General features: G+C 44.0%; 1 protein-coding gene across 2 annotated transcripts in view; it reads right to left on the bottom strand.

The window, feature by feature from the left end:
* Cd99l2 (CD99 molecule like 2) overlaps positions 1–1723 on the bottom strand; it is an 85564-nt gene extending 83841 nt beyond the window's left edge. Inside the window, exon 1 of one of the 2 annotated variants that reach the window (XM_035450281.1) lies at positions 1437–1723. In XM_035450281.1, the coding sequence (XP_035306172.1) occupies positions 1437–1503 (67 nt within the window). In that variant the 5' untranslated portion in view covers positions 1504–1723. The remainder of the gene's footprint in view (positions 1–1436) is intronic. The other variant, XM_027432239.2, reaches the window with a different exon arrangement.
* Between the last annotated feature and the right edge of the window lie 16219 nt (positions 1724–17942).

The following is a 17942-nucleotide window of genomic DNA, read 5'->3' as shown; positions in this document are numbered from 1 at the left end:
CCATATTTGTAGTCTCAGACATCTCCTACAGTGTTTGGAACACAGCCCTCATGGGTAAGGTGGGATACTGGATACTTTTCTCTACAAAAACCCATTAGACAATAAAAATTTCATCCCCTGTGACTGCTTGCTTTCTTCTCTCCATAGCAGTCTATCTCGTAATTCTGATGCTTGTGTTGGTTTTCTCCCTCTACTGCGTTGTCGTTGCTTTCTTCACCCTCTGCATCAACAGTTCCTAGAACCCAGACTGGCCATACCTTTGTAGCTCACTAAAAGGTTCTTCTTGTAGCAACTCCAGCAGGGTTGTCCTTAACCATTTCTGCATCTTTTGCATAACTTCCTGGGCTAGGAGTTCTCCTCTTTGCCAGTGTTCCTTATATGTGACATAAGCCTTACTAGAAGGCAGCTGGGACCAAGTTTTGTCTCGCTACACTTATGTTTTTCATGGTTAGATTTGCCTTAATTTTCAGAAAACTCTAAGCACAATTCCTGCTCAGTTACAATTATAGTGTTTTCTTGAAGTTGTTTGGGTATTTTGTTTTATGTATTTATTTATTTGTTTGTTTCTGTGATATGGAGACAGGACATAAATAATTGTAGAAAGACTCTGCTGGTACATGTTTAAGATCCTGTTTCCAATCACAGACTGTATTTATCATAAGAATATGCTACTCAGACTTGAATATGCCTGTAAATTACCCCGGGATCTGTTTATTATGCTAAATAAAACACTGAATCTGACTCAGTAGGTCAGGGGCAGGGTGTGAGATACTGCATTTCTAACAAGACCCCAAATGATGCCGAGGTGGCTGGGCCTGGTGCACAAACTGAGTTGCACAAAGTGGAAGAAACCTGTTCCCTTGATTCTGCACAATTTATGTGTCCATCTCCACCACAGAATGCTACCAAATTCTCTAGAAGTGTAGGGACAGACATCAAAAACATGTAGGGAGCTAATAACACCTACAAGTTGCCCGCCCCCGCGTGCCCCATTTTTGGTTTGTCCCTGCCCCAACCCCGCCGAGATCCTGATGAAACTGGCCAGGAAGTCGCCTGGGAAACTCTCCAGATGCTTTTGCTGCAGGTGGCCTCAAGGCCAATTTTCAAAATGACTGCTTTTTTTCAAGGTTTTCCCAAGGTACACTCCTGGGGACAGCTGTTGTCAGCAATCGTGGCATCTGCTTGGCCAGGATTTTAACATCCTAGTGTTTTAAGACCAGCATTAAGAAGGGTCCCATCACACATCTTCAACTATACAACTCACAGTGGGTTCAGTCCCTGAAGTCTCAGACCCTCACCCGTAGGCCGAAGAATGGCTAGGTCGCCTGAAGCCCCCACTTCAGGCCGGCCAGGCGGGGGCAGGGCCGCTCATGCGCAGAGCAACCCCCAGGCCACAGGGCGGGGTCCCTGGGTGCCCCAACCCGCGCCCATCTTACCTCTCTGGACCAGTGTGGCCAAGGAGTAAACGAGGAAAACGAGGAAAGCGGTGCGCCAGGCCACCATGGCTGGGAGCAGGCGCAGGGGCCCGAAGGAGCACAGTTAGCGCAGGAGGGCCCGGGGGTGGTGGGGAGGAGCTAGGGAGGAGGAGCCTGTCACAACCGCAGCGCCCCGCCCAGAGCTGGCATCCGTGTCGCGGCTGGAAAGGAATAGGAGAGGCGCGCCTTATTACCCGCACTGGGGGAGGCGACCACTCAGGGCCCAAGGCAGAAGAGAGGGCGACACTGCCCTCTCGGGTACTCGGTCGCAGTCCGGAGGCGGGGCATGGGGAGAGGGCGGGACTCACAGACACCTATTGGGTCGCACGATCTGGATTGGGTATCATGCCTACTCGCTGCTGCAGACCCCTTACCACCCTATCTTTGCTAGGGAAATGTCAGAAGTGGCCTGCGAGCCCCTAGCAGTGCATCACAAGAGGCCACGGGGTGGGAAGCAGCAGCGGAGATGGTGCTCAAGAATGGCCAACCGCTAGACCTCTACACACACTGACCCAGAGCTAGAGTGCTGCCAGCACATGACCTTGGGCCACACCTTCCTTCTCTAGTTCAGGTCTCCCAGCCGCAAAGCTCTCCAGTGCTTCGGCCTTGCTCGCTGCTCCCTGCTTGAAAGCTGCAGGGAAATCCCAGCCCCAGACTATAGAACTGGACTGTTTCTGTAGCTTTTGGGAACCAGGTGAAAGCCGGAAACACCACCACTGCAGGCAACAAGGAGGATGGGCTCAGTCCAGTGCCAAAGCTCTAGGGAATAGTTGCCGAGGCTTGGGTTAGAGACAGGGTTAGTACTGCGAAAGGTCACAGCCGCTGAATCGATCAGAAAAATATGCCCTGTAACCAACAAACGCGCTGCAGTATTTTCCCATGAATCTCCTCAAATGGAGTCCACCTCCCTGGTGGCAAGAATGCAGATAACCTCATTGCTGCAACAACCAAAGGCTTACTGCAGCCCAGTAGAGAAAGCGCCCAAGAAGAGCCTGGCTACAGCCAGCTCTCAGGACAAAGAAATAGCTTCTGTTCATTGTGTCAGCATGGAGCCTGTACATGCCTCTGTGTTTGCTCACTTCTAAAGATGGCTCCTACTGCCATTCCCAGTGTTCCTGCCCAGAAACAACACATGCTCGCTCCTCTCTCTCTCTCTCTCTCTCTCTCTCTCTCTCTCTCTCTCTCTCTCTCTCTCTCTGTCTGCCTCCTTCCTTCCCTCCCCCTCTCTCTCCCTCCCCACCTTTCTCTGCTTCTATTATATACATTGCACTAAATAAATGTGGGCCTGGGAAACACAAACACACACGAAAGTGTTAGGAGTAGACCTTCCCATGGGCAAAACAGCGCTGTAACTGGTTCTAAAGAGCAGCAATAAAGGATAGATCTTTATTTGTTATAATGGCCTTATGTGTCACCTCGATAATCAAGGACGGGTGATTTTGAGGGATTAACCAGGGACCATGCAGTCAAGGGGGCCAGGAGCATACTGGCAGGCCTGCTGCTGAGTGACCAAGAACAGGGGCTTTCAGAACCCCAAGGAACAGACCGGGCTGAACAGAGAAAGAGTCACTGGGGTGATTGAAAGTGGTGGGATGGAATGTAGTGAGGACTGGGTGAAACTAGCTATCACAGTGGAGGTAATAGCAGATGATGAGGCAGAACCTAAAATGTATGTTTCTCTATAACACAAGATAAGCATAAAATATAACCTGCCTAGATGCAGGAACAAGAACCAAGTGAAAAGAATGCTATTATAATATATCAAATGGCACCAGATAAACAAAAGACCTTGTCAACAAAAATGCCTGAATAAGACTATAAGATAATTCTCCCTTTGTAAGATGGTGAACCTGGGGCCTAGTGTGTCTCTCAGTGGGATTAATGTGAATCTGAGAGGCCTGGTGAATCTTTCAGTTGGAAAGAGGTGCCCACCTGGAACTGGGCGAGCAACTCAGTCAGATCATTTCGATTCTACTGAATTGAAATTGAATATGAAACTTATTGGCATATAGGAAGTACAACACTCACAAGCCATGACCCTTGCCCTGTCTTCTATACACAACCTCCTTATTACCAATGCATATCAATTCTGGCAATAATGCTTGACATTGTCAACATACTACTCCCTTCTCATCACCCTGGACATCTAGCTCTTCCCTGAACTTCTCATGTCCCGAATATTGCCACCAAATGGAAAAAGCACTAGCTCTTCAAGCTCCACTCCTAAAATGATGACCTTGTTCACAAGGCAGAAAACTTTGTCATTAACCACAAGAGCCAGCAGGCCATCCTAGGAGCACAGCCTTTGTCCTGAGTATGCTGAGAACACTGGTAGTGACCCCAGTGGCTTTCTGGAGGGGGTCACTCTGATGTTCAATCACTGCCCAGATTTCTGCTCCTGTTGTTACATACCAGACCTGGGGGGGGGTGGACGTGAATCGAGAAATCATGATGTCTTGGGGGCCCTGGGTTTCAGCATCTTGCCAAGGCTATGAAGTTCTACTGCTACCCAAATAAACAGCTGCGAAACCCTCTTCAAAAAATATACACCCTTGATTCTATATGCCAGCCGCTTTTTCAAGGGAGCTGCCTTCACCCATGGCCAAAAGCAGTCTTAGTAGGTGGCATCCACCAACTAGGACCCTGACACCAATGAAGATGTTCATCAGGAGAGGCTAATAGCTGGCTCAGGACCAGTCGAGCATGCATATTAGTAGCTTCCCTATGAGCCAACCAGAAGTCCAACTCACGGTCTGGAGACAGCTGACATCATGATGACCTGGGTTAATGACAGAGAGAGATAATACAGCATCACAGACTGGCACTGCCCCTAGGTCCCAGAAGGGGTATCAGAGGTCTGTCCATATGCTCAATAAAGGAGTCAGCTTTTGCTTTTAACCTGGATCCCAGAGTCTGTGCCATCAATTCTGTACTTTTTTTGCCCCCTTCCCCAAGGGGATACCCACTTGGACTCATCCTCTGTAACAGGGCACTACTGTCCATGTTGAAATTGCTTTTCCCTGACAGTTGGGGCTCATCCTTTCAATTCCACCATTCATGAGGCTGAGGCAGGAGAATTGCTACAATATTAAAGCCAGCTGAGGCTATATAGGAAAACCCTCTGTCAAAGTAAAGCAAGACAAACAACACAACAGCAAAATCTTGTCTTTCCCTGATATTTCACCCCTGCCACCAGTAACATTTGGGAACTGGCAGGAAGAAAGCAAAGATGAAGGCCTCCTAGTCCAATGTGGGGCTACCCTTTAACTTCAGGAAACCAAAGGGACTCAGCCAGTGCTCAAGGCTTTAGCTGCCTCCCATGAGTTAATTACCCTGCCTCAGCCTTGGGCCCTAATGCCTGTGGGGTGGGCACTTACTGGATGGACGGGGACACACACACACACACACACACACACACACACACACACACACACACACAGAGCAGGAAAAAAGTGAGTGTTAGGAAAGGAAGTTCTGCTATCCATCAACCTAGCTGCCCACTGAGTCCCCTACTCCATGGCTCAATATTCTGGCCAGTTCTGTGCAGAGAAGGGAAAACAAGCCCCAAAACAGAGTACTGACATTTACTCTGCAATTGTGAACTTTGTTGCTGTACAATAGTCCTTTATTTCAGGGGACATAATAGCGTTTTGTTTAAAGTACAAAAGAAATAGAAAAGCCTACTACTCCACAAATCGAAAAAGAGATAGAAAACAAAAATTATCAGGCAAAATTTACACATATTTGATCCTTTAGCCCGTGAAAGCCAGATATATGGGAACTGGTGGAACATACTCCATAAGTGTATAGAAGCTCAGGAAATGGAGCCTTCCCCCTCCCTATTTTACACTTGCAAGCAAATTATCCTCAGAGTCCACACAACACACTTCATCTCTCCTCTTGTCATATGGCAAGGTCTTGAATGCCATGACAATGGCAAAGGTTTGATCCTGAGAACAAAGAGAAGCCATTGAAGGCTGTTAAGGGGTCTGCAGCATGACAAGGCCTGTGATCGTGTAGGAAGAAAAGTTAAGGCTGGATTCTCCCTGGCCACATAAGGGGGCTGAGGAGTTGTCTGGGACTGTTACAACAGGGCAGGGGAAATGAAGAAATTGGAGAACACAGGGAATTGAGCCAGGAGATGGAAGCTGTTGGAATCAAGGCCCTGTGTAGACAGTGGAATAACCCTGCCTACAGAGGATTGTCCTATAGAATTGATCTAAAGGGAAAATAACAGCTCACCCAGCTGAGAAGAGATAGTTCCCAAAGAAAGGCTGAGGAGAATGAAGGAAAGACCAGAGATGAGAAGGGATACACCAAATAGGAGTTGCCAGAACTACCTCATGCAAGGCTTGGGGACCAGATGAAGTTTACACTCTCCTAAGGCATGTGAAGCCTGAAGCAGGAATGAGATAACACTACAAAGGGGACAAGATCAGATTACTGGTATTTTAAAGATCAGTTTCTCCAAGGAACCTCAGAACCCTACTGTATAAAAGCTAGAATTTGCCTTAGAAAACCCTGTTCTACTGTGGGAGAGGCCCTGGTTGGATCCCTAGCAAAAGAAAAAGAGGGACAGGGAAGCCGAATGGGAAAGGTGAGGAGGGGAGAGATGAATGAAGGGAGGAAGGAAAAGGAGGTTAAGGAAGGGAGAGAGGGGGACAGAGGGAGGAGGGAGAGAAGAGAGATTGAGCCAAGGCATGTACTCAACCACAGAGCTACATAGCCTCCCCTTGGGGCTTGAAGGACTTTCTTAACACCTCAAGGACTACACAGTGCTGAGGACAAGGCAGTGGTCCAGAAGGAAAGCAAGGTGCAAAAGGCCACCTGGTCCTTACTCCTTCTCAAGGCTCATTATGATAAGAAGGAGCCCTCCTCTCTGTCTATCTATACGTAGAGCACCCAGCCGCTTCAGGAATCTTGTGAGCTAAGGCAGGCAGGGCAAAACCTTCCACCTCCATGTTTTCCTAATGTGAGAGGCCCCTCTGCATTGTTCTTTTTAGAGTCCAGTTGAGTTAATGTGGAATTTGCATAAGTACTTGGCAAGGAATAAATAATACTGCCATAATATTTCCAAGACAGCATTTTCCACACTGAATCCTGACCTCAGTCAGAACAAGAATTAATATTTGTTGGACTTAGCTGGCGAAATTTCTCGTTGCAAGCACTTGAGAGATTCAAATCACAGAACCAGCACCTGGACTCATTCTGTTGTCTTTTCCTGTCAGTGAAGCTGTTCAAGAAACCTCATAGGAAAGTCATAAGACATCAATGTGAACAGAGCTCTAATTAAGAACTATGCCATTTTGTTCAAATAGGACATCCTAGAGGCATTCCAACATCTGAAACACATGTCCACCTATGTCACCAGAATCACTGCTCCTCTTCCAACAAGTATTCTTCTATCTTAGCAAATGGCATCACTGGTCTCCCAATTGCTGTGGTTCCAAATCCTCAAGGAAGCCATGAGCTTCTTCTGGTCTCCTGTATCTATCCCTGTGTACACAGCAGACTCTCCAGAGCATTCTGTACCCAGCAGCTAGATGGAGCCTCAAAGTTAACTGCTCCAACAACAGCCCAGCAGCCTCATGTTAGAGGTTCCTATTCTCACCAAGAGTAATATACTCAACTTTATATGGAGAGACAAAAGACCCGGGATAGCCAAAACAACCCTGTACAATAAAGAAATTTCCCGAGGCATCACCATCCCTGACTTCAAGCTCTATTATAGAGCTATAGTCCTGAAAACAGCTTGGTATTGGCACAAAAAACAGACAGATACACAAATGGAATCAAATAGAAAATCCTGATATTAACCCACACAACTATGAACACCTGATTTTGGACAAAGAAGCTAAATTTATACAATGGAAAAAAGAAAGCATCTTCAAAAATGGTGCTGGCATAACTGGATGCTGGCATGTAGAAGACTGCAGATAGATACATATCTATCACCATACACAAAACTTAAGTCCAAATGGATCAAAGACCTCAACATAAATCCAGCTGCACTGAACAGATTTATTTTACTTAGAAGAGAAAGTGGGAAGTACCCTCAAATGAATTGGTACAAGAGACTGCATCCTGAACATAACACCAGTAGCACAGACACTGAGATCAACAATTAATAAATAGGACCTCCTGAAACTGAGAAGCTTCTGTAAGGCAAAGAGCACAGTCAACAAGACAAAATAGCAGCCCGCTGCTTGGGAAAAGATATTCACCAACCCCACATCTGACAGAGGACTGATTTCTAAAATTTACAAAGAACTCAAGAAGCTAGTTTCCAAAACACCAAAAAATCCAATTAAAAAGTGGGGTACAGAACTAAATAGAGAATTCTCAATAGAGGAGTCTGAAATGGCTGACAGACACTTAAGAAAGTGCTCAACATCCTTAGCCATCAGGGAAATGCAAATCAAAACAACTCTGAGATACCATCTTACTCCTGTCAGAATGGCTAAATAAAAAACAATGACAGTTTATGCTGGAGAGGATGTGGAGAAAGGGGAATACTCCTCCACTGCTGGTGGGAGTGCCAACTTGTACAGCCACTGTGGAAATCAGTTTGGAGATTCCTCAGGAAAATGGGAATCAGTCTACCTCAAGATCCAGCAATTCCACTCTTAGGCATATACCCAAAAGATGCACATTCTTACAACAAGGACATCTGTTCAACCATGTTCATAGCAGCATTATTTGTAATAGTCAGAACCTGGAAGCATCTTAGGTGCCCCTCAACTGAAGAATGGATGGAGAAAATGTGGTACATTTACACAATGGAGTGCTACTGGGGGGGCAGTGGAATCTTGAAATTTGAAGGAAAATGGATGGAACTAGAAGAAAACATTCTGAGTGAGGTAACCCAATTACAAAAAGACAAACATGGTATTACTCACTTGTCCCGACCTGCAGGACATCAACCTAGGGCAAGAGAGTCAGGGATAGGGAATGGGGACAAGAGACACAGAAAGAACTACTACAAGGCAGGATTCTGATCAAGTGGCAAATTTTGCTTTTTTCAGGCTAGCTTATATAGTCAGGATATGGGGAGGGGCTGAATGGGTTGTTTGTGCACCAGGTGTTGGTATAGGCAGGATATTAGGAAGCCACAAAGAGGATGTTTGGCAGGGTAAAAAGGTCCAGGGAGGGTTGCTTAAGTGACTGAGCCTGGGGGTGGAGGACTGGTTCAGGTTGTTTCTTTTCTTGAGCTGAGGTTCTAAGAAGCTGCTATGTAAAGGTTAACTATATGGCCTGCCAAGCATGGCCTAGGATCTCATGCCAAGCCCTGAGATTTGGCTCCCAACACTCACTCATATATGGATTTTAGATATAGAGTAAAGGATTACCAGCCTACAATCCACATGCCAGAGAAGCTAGTAAACAAGGAGGACTCTAAGAGTGACATACATGGTCCCCTGGAGAAGGGGAAAGGGTCAAGATCCCCTGAGCAAATCGGGAGCTTGGGGGCAGGAGAGAGGGAGCTAGGAGAATGAGAAGAGGTGAAGAGGAGGGGAGAAGAGGACATGAGGGAGCAGGAAGGTTGAGTCGGGGGAAGAATAGAGGAGAGTAAGATAAGAGATACCATAATAGAGGGAGACATTATAGGTTTAAAGAGAATTCTGGCACCAGGGAAATGTCCAGAGATCTACAAGGATGACACCAACAAACAATCTAAGCAACAGTGGAGAGGCTACCTTAAATGCCCTTCTCCAATAATGAGATTGATGACTACCTTAAATGCCATCCTAGAGCTTTCATCTAGCAGCTGATAGAAGCAGAAGCAGACACCCACAGCTAAACACTGAGCTGAACTCCTGGAACCCAGTTGCAGAGAGGGAGGAATGATGAGCAAAGGGGTCAAGACAAGGCTGGTGAAACCCAAAGAAACAGATGACCTGAACAAGGGGGAGCTCTTGGACCCCAGACTAATAGCTGAAATCTAGCATAGGACTGATCCAGACAACTTGAAAAAGAATGTCAGTGAGAAGGCCTCAGAAATCGATGGGGCCTCTGGTAATAGATCAGTAGTTATCCCTAGTATACAAATGGACTTTGGGATCACTCTCCACATAGAGGGATACTCTCTCAGACTAGACACACGGGGGAGAACCTAGGCTTTGTTCCAAATGATATGACAGACTTTTAAAAATCCCCTATGGAAGGCCTCACCCTCCCTGGGGAGCAGAAAGAGGATGGGATAGGGGATCGATGGGGGGCAGGGGAGGAGGGGAGGGAGAGGGAACTGGGATTGGCATGTAAAACAAGCTTGTTTCTAATTGAAATAAAAATGGAAAACAAGAGTAAATCTAAATGCCTGTCCCTGACCAACAAATCCCTCCAAGAGGTATACATCTCTCTGAGATCTGTTTCAACTTCCGCCTTCCCACAAAACTTATCAGCTCATGAGTCACCTGCTAGCATCTGTCTTTTCTGCCAGCCTCCAAGTCCACCAACCATCATACCTGCTGGCAGTGACTTGCTTGCCTTTGTTAATCACTGCTTCCCCTTTAACCTTGAGATGATGCCAGACCCAACTGCTGCTTCCTAGATCAAGAAAATCTGTGGATCCTTTCCATTGTCACAGGCCCTGTGCTTGGTTCTAACATCAAGCTTTTAAGACAGCTCTTTTTGGTTTTTTTTCAGGCAAGGGAGAAAGTAAAGAGATGGCTCATTTATTATAGTGTCTGCCACAGAATCTCAAGGACCTGAGTCCAGATCCCCAGGACCCACATAAAAAGTTAGGTAGTAGGACACAGACACAGTTGAATCCCTGAAGCTCCTTGGCCTGGCAGCAGCCAAATTATGAGCTTCAAATTCAGGGAGAGAACCTATCTGTAAACAAATAAGGTAGAGAGTGATCAAGAAAAGACACTTGATGTAGACCCTAAAACCACACCCATCCTGCCACACACAAAAATGGTTTGGGGGTCAAATTGTTATGTGACTGGATGTACCCCCTTACTGGTTCCATGTTTCTCAACCCCACCTGGATGACAGAATCAGGGAAGTTTTTTGAGAGGCTGAAGTAAAACTCATGCAATCCAAATTAGCCTTTCACTGGTTAATCTTGATTTTCAAGTTGATTTGATTTAGAAGTGTTTAAGAGGGGATGGGCATGTAGTTCAGAGGTAGAGCACTTCCGTAGCGTGTATGAAGCCCTGAATTCCTCTCTCCACATCCTCTTACCCTCCCCATGCCCCCCACCAGTCTCCAAAACAACAACAACCAAAAATAAAATCAAAACAAACAAAGATAGAGCACCCTTGGAGCTACTTTCCTTGAAGTGCTAGGGCATGTATGAAGCAACCTTTCAGTGTCTCTGTGGGGATTCTGGAAATATTTGACTAAAGGGGGGAACAATGTAAAGCTGGACATGGTGGTTTATACCTATAACCCCAGTACTCTACAGAAAAAGGCAGACCATTGCAATTCCAACTGCTTCTCTACAAAGCAAGTTCTAAGCCAGCCAAAGCTATATAGCAACATGCTGTCTTTAAAAATAAATGACTCTCCCTGAACAAATGTGGACAGCACAATCCCACAAGTTGGTGGCTCAAAGGGAATAAAAGTGCAGAATCAAAAAGATTTTCAGTTTAGGCTCTCTCTCTCTCTCTTTCTCTCTCTCTCTCTCTCTCTCTCTCTCTCTCTCTCTCTCTCTCTCTCTCTCTCTCTCGATATACTGAAACCATGAGCCAAAAATGTTTTCCAAAATCTAACCATGGTGGAGCCTATACCTGCAACCTCAGTGCTGTGGACAGTGGATCACTGTTGGCTAGGTGACTTCCAGACTACCTATAAGTTCAGTGAGAGACCCTGCTGAGAAGAAATAAGGCATAGTGACGTAGAAGAACACCTGATGATCTCCTCTGGTTTCTGCATTCATCAGCTTGTGCATCCACATCCATATATGCGCATATACCACACGCGTGTAGAAAAAGCACACAGTGAATCTATTAATTAAATAAATAGATGTTTCTGTTCATAAATTGTTTTGCTCGAGTATCTTGTCACAGCAAGGACAAGTTTAATATAAACCTTTTATAAGGGTTCAATTAAGTACAAAGCAATGACTTCATTCTAGTCCCAGAGCATTTCCATCACCCCCCAAAAAAACAAAACCTGTATCCACTTGCGGTAATTCTCCATTTCCTCTGTCCCGAGCCCCTGAAAATTATTACTCTCATTTCTGTCTCCAAAATTTTCTTATTCTAAACGTTTCATACAAAGGGAGTCATATATTATGTAATCTCTGGGGTCTGCCTTTTTCCATGGAGCATGTTTCTGAGGCTCATCCACATTGCACCACATATTAGTCCATATCTATAGGTATAATGAAGTATTAAGGCTGGGAAATGTATAAAAAGAAGAGGATTAATCCAGGTGGTTGCACACACCTTTAGTCCCAGTTAGAGGCAGGGGGATCTCTGTCTGAGTTCAAGGCCAGCCTGGTCTGCAGAACGAGTTCCAGGACAGCCAGGGCTGTTATACGGAGAAATGCTTTCTCATTAAAGAAAGGGAAAGGGGGATGAAGGAAAGAAGGAAGGGAGGGAGGGAGGGAAGAAGGAAGACAAGAAAGAAACAAAGAGGACAAGGAAGGGAAAGGAAAGGGAAGGGAAATGGAGGGGAGGGGAAGGTAGGGAAGGGAAAGGATAAAAGGGAAAGGAGAGGAAAGGGAAGGGTAAAAGGAGAAAGGAAAGGGAAGAAAAGGAAAAGAAGGAAAGGAAGGGAAGGGGAAGGGAGGGAAAGGAAAGGGAAGGAAACAAAAGGGAAATGAAAGGAAGGGAAGGGAAGGAAAGAAAAGGAGGAAGGGAAGGGAAGGAAGTGGAAAGGGAAGGGGAGGAAAGAAAAGGGAAGGAGAAAAGAGAAAAGAGATTTATTTAGGTCACAGTTTTAGAGGCTGAAATATTCAAGAACTGTAGAAATGTGAGGAAGGGGTTGCATGGTAAGGCAAGTTTTTTTGTTTCAGAATCTAGGGTCAGTCTTGCTTTTTTAATTTTTCTCTTTCTTTGAGACAGGGTTTCCAACTCACTATGTAATCAAGGCTGATCTTGAACTCCTAGCCCTCTGAACTTCACCTACCAAGTGTCAGAATTGCAGACATGTGATACCATACTCAGTGTGTTAAATATTTTTCTTGTTGCTATGACCAAAGTATATGGGCAATTTAAGGAAGGAAGGACTTACTGTGGTCCACATTTTGAATGTATAGTTTATTATGTGGGGAAGGCACGGTGGTAGTATTGTTATATGGCTGATCACATTTCCTCAGTGGTTAGAAAGTCAGCAGAGATAAATGCTGGTGCTCATCTCTTTCCCTTTTTTATAAAGTATAGGACCCCAGCACATGGGATGCTGCTGAGCACATCCAAGTCTATTTTCCTCTCCTCAATCAAATCCCCCCCATAGAAACAACAAGAGGTGTGTCTCCTAGGTGATTCAAATTCCAACCCATTTCAGAATGAAGATAAGTCATAACATCTGGCAAATCCTGCTCTTTCAAAACAACACATTCCTCTTCCTTCCCTTTCCGCCAACCCATCAGAGAGTAGGTGAGTGACCCCCTGCTTTTACCCAACTCCTGTCCAAAGCGCCATTCATCCAGATCCCCCCAGGCTTGTCCCTGCTTGATATAGACACGCCCAGGCAGGGAGGAGCTCCCTGAATCTGGATACAGCCAGTCTTCCTTCCCTTTCTGCCGACCCATCAGAGACTAGGTGAGTGACCCCCTGCTTTTACCCAACTCCTGTCTAAAGTGCCATTCACCCAGATCTCCCCGGGCCTGCTCCTGCTTGGGGTAGACCTGCCCAGGCAGTGAGGAACCCCCAGAGCCTGGAAACACCCCACTCTTACTTCCTGTCCCGCCCACATACACCCGATCCCTATGGAGGCCTAATTCCTTCAGAGTGAGGAGACTACAAGGAGAGGGAAGACCATCCAGAGCTTCGGACATTGAAGTCCTGGCCCACACACACTACCACGTAACAAGAGGAGATAGAGAGACCCTACCTGCACTCACTGGAAAAAGATATGGGAAGAAGACAGAATAAGAACTCGCTCAATGACAGAAAGACCAATATGACACCACCAGAATCTAGGGACTCCACTCCAGCAAGACCTGAAAAGTCCAACATAGTGCATGAAGAAGAGATGGACCACAAAAATTATCTCAGCAAGATGATAGAGACCTTCAAAGAGGAAACAAGAAAATCCCTTAAAGAAATAGAAGAAAAAGCAAGCAAAAAATTACATGAAATGGAGGAAAAGACAAACCAAAAAATTCAAGAAATAAACAAATCTCTTAAAGAATCTAAAGAAACCCAAGATAAAACAACCAAACAAGTGAAGGAAGCTCTTGAAACAGTTCAAAGCATGAAAGCTGAATTAGACACAATAAAGAAAACACAGAATGAGGCGATGCTGGAAATGGAAAGACTTGATAAACGATCAGGAACTAAAGACGTGAGTATAACTAATAGAATCCAAGAGACAGAAGAGAGAATCTCAGCTATTGAAGACTTGCTAGAGGATATACATTCATCAACCAAAGAAAACCTCAAGTCCAACAAATCCCTAACACAAAATATCCAGGAAATATGGGACACCGTGAAAAGACCAAACCTAAGAATAATAGGTGTAGAAGAAGGTGAAGAAACACTGCTCAAAGGTACAGAAAACATATTCAACAAAATCATAGAAGAAAACTTCCCCAACCTACAGAAAGATATGCCTATGTAAGTACAAGAAGCTTACAGGACGCCAAACAGACTAGACCACAAAAAGAAGTCCCTCCGACACATAATAATCAAAACTCCAAATCTACAGAATAAAGAGAAAATATTAAGAGCTGCAAAGGAAAAATGCCAAGCAACATATAAAGGCAAACCAATTAGAATCACACCCGACTTCTCAATGGAAACTCTGAAAGCCAGAAGGTCTTGGATAGATACCCTACAAGCACTAAGGGAGCATGGATGTCAACCCAGACTACTGTACCCAGTAAAACTTTCAATCATTATAGATGGAGAAAACAAGATATTCCATGGCAAAAACAGATTTAACCAATACATATCCACAAATCCAGCACTAGAGAAGGTTCTGGAAGGAAAACTCCAACCCAAGGAACATAACTACATGCAAAAAAACACAGGCAATAGATAATCTAATTTTGCCAAACACAAAAAGAAGCAGGAGGGCAAAATCCACACACAATGACACCACCAACAATAAATCCAAAACAAACAAGAACCAACGAACAATGGACATTAATATCCCTAAATGTCAATGGTCTTAACTTACCCATAAAAAGATATAGGCTAACAGAATGGATACGAAGACAGAATCCATCCTTCTGCTGTTTACAAGAAACACACCTCAACTTCAAAGACAGGCGATACCTCAGAGTAAAAGGATGGGAAAAGATTTTCCAATCAAATGGCCTCAAGAAACAAGCCGGTGTAGCAATCCTAATATCTAACAAATTGGACTTTAAACTAAAATCAATCAAAAGAGATGAAGAAGGGCATTTCATACTCATCACAGGAAAAGTCCATCAAGATGAAGTCTCAATCCTGAACATCTATGCCCCAAATATGAAGGCACCCACATTTGTGAAAGAAACATTACTAAAGCTCAAACCACACATAAAACCACACACACTTATAGTAGGAGACTTCAACACCCCCCTTACGCCACTAGACAGGACCGCCAGACAGAAACTTAACAAAGAAACAAAGGATCTGAAAGAAGTTATGACCCAAATGGGGTTAACGGATTATCTATAGAGCATTCCATCCAAACTCAAAAGAATATACCTTCTTCTCAGCACCACATGGCACCTTCTCTAAAATTGACCGAATAGCAGGCAACAAAGCAAACCTCAATAGTTACAAAAGAATTGAAATAACCCCCTGTATCTTATCAGACCACCATGCATTAAAGCTAGAATTCAGCAACAATACAAATGGCAGAAAACCTGCAAACTTTTGGAAAATGAATAACACCCAATTGCACCATTCCTGGGTTGAGGAAGAAATAAAAAAAGAAATTAAAGACTTCCTAGAATCTAATGAGAATGCAGACACAACATACCCAAACTTATGGGACACTCTGAAAGCAGTGCTAAGAGGGAAGTTCATAGCACTAAGTGCCCACATGAAGAAACTAGAGAAAAGTCACATTAGAGAACTGACAGAACAACTGAAAGCACTAGAGCAAAAAGAAGCAAACTCACCAAGGAGGAGTAGACACCAGGAAATAATCAACCTGAGAGCTGAAATCAATAAAGTAGAAACTAGGAAAACATTACAAAGAATCAATGAAACAAAGAGTTGGTTCTTTGAGAAGATCAACAAGATAGACAAACCTCTAGCCAAACTAACCAAAAGGCAGAGAGAGAGCATGCTAATTAACAAAATCAGAAACGAAAAGGGGGATATAACAACGGACACTGTGGAAATCCAGAGAATCTTTAGGTCATACTTTGAAAACCTGTACTCCACAAAATTCAAAAATCTAATGGAAATGGACAGTTTCCTGCATAAATATCACTTACCAAAATTAAACCAAGATCAGATAAACAGTTTAAATCGACCCATAACCCCTAATGAAATAGAAGCAATCATCAAAAGCCTCCCAACCAAAAAAAGCCCAGGGTCAGATGGCTTCACTGCAGAATTCTACGAGAAATTCAAACAAGAGCTGATACCAGTACTCCTCAAACTGTTCCGCACAATAGAAGCAGATGGGATATTGCCAAACTCTTTCTACGAGGCTACAATCACTTTGATACCCAAGCCACACAAAGATAAGACTAAGAAAGAGAACTACAGACCGATATCCCTCATGAACATCGATGCTAAAATACTCAATAAACTATTGGCAAATCGAATCCAAGAACATATCAGAAAAATCATCCACCACGATCAAGTAGGCTTCATCCCAGGGATGTAAGGATGGTTCAACATACAAAAAACCATCAATGTAATCCACCATATAAACAAATTGAAAAAGAAAAACCACATGATCATCTCACTAGATGCTGAAAAAGCCTTTGACAAAATCCAACATCCCTTCATGATAAAGATCTTGGAGAGAACAGGAATAATAGGAACATATCTAAACATGATAAACGAAATATACACCAAACCAATAGCCAACATCAAACTAAATGGAGAGAAACTCAAAGCGTTTCTTCTAAAATCAGGAACAAGACAAGGTTGTCCACTCTCTCCATACCTCTTCAATATTGTACTTGAAGTTCTAGCTAGAGCAATAAGACAAGAACAGGAGATCAAAGGGATACAAATTGGAAAGGACGAAGTCAAACTTTCACTATTTGTAGATGACATGATACTGTACATAAGTGACCCGAAAAACTCTACCAGGAAACTCCTACAGCTGATAGACACCTTCAGCAAGGTAGCAGGATACAAAATTAACTCAAAAAAAATCTGTAGCCCTACTGTATACAGATGATCAACTCAAGGAGAAAGAAATCATGGAAACATCACCTTTCACCATATCCACAAGCAACATAAAATATCTTGGGGTAACACTAACCAAAAAAGTGAAAGACCTATACAATAAGAACTTTGAGACTTTAAAGAAAGAAATTAAAGAAGATACCAGAAAATGGAAAGATCTCCCATGCTCTTGGATAGGCAGAATTAACATAGTAAAAATGGCAATCCTACCAAAAGCAATCTACAGATTCAATGCAATCCCCATCAAAATCCCAACACAGTTTTTCACAGACATTGAAAGAACAATACTCAACTTATATGGAAAAATAAAAAACCCAGGATAGCCAAAACAACTCTTTACAATAAAAGATCTTCTGGAGGCATCACCATCCCTGACTTCAAGTTCTACTATAGAGCCATAGATCTGAAAACAGCTTGGTATTGGCACAAGAATAGACAGATAGACCAATGGAATCGAATTGAAGACCCAGATATTAACCCACGCACCTACGAACACCTTATTTTTGACAAAGGTGCTAAATCTATACAATGGAAAAAAGATAGCATCTTCAACAAATGGTGCTGGCACAATTGGATTCGGACATGCAGAAGATTGCAGATTGATCCATACCTGTCACCATGCACAAAACTTAAGTGCAAATGGATCAAAGATCTCTCCATAAATCCAGCCACAATGAATCTTCTAGAAGAGAAAGTGGGAATAACCCTTGAACAAATTATCACAGGAGAACGATTCCTGAACATCACGCCAGAAGCACAGACACTGAGGTCTGCAATCAATAAATGGGACCTCCTGAAACTGAGAAGCTTCTGTAAGGCAAAGGACACAGTCAGTAAGACAAAACGACCACCCACAGATTGGGAAAAGACCTTCACCAGCCCCACATCTGACAGAGGACTGATTTCTAAAATATACAAGGTGCTCAAGAAGCTAGCCACGAAAACACCATACAATGAAATTAAAAAGTGGGGTGCAGAACTA

The sequence above is a fragment of the Cricetulus griseus genome, chromosome X (genome assembly GCF_003668045.3).
Source record: "Cricetulus griseus strain 17A/GY chromosome X, alternate assembly CriGri-PICRH-1.0, whole genome shotgun sequence".
NCBI classification, from domain to species: domain Eukaryota; kingdom Metazoa; phylum Chordata; class Mammalia; order Rodentia; family Cricetidae; genus Cricetulus; species Cricetulus griseus.
Note: the sequence above shows the minus strand (reverse complement) of the source record. Positions and strands in the feature narration are given on the sequence as shown.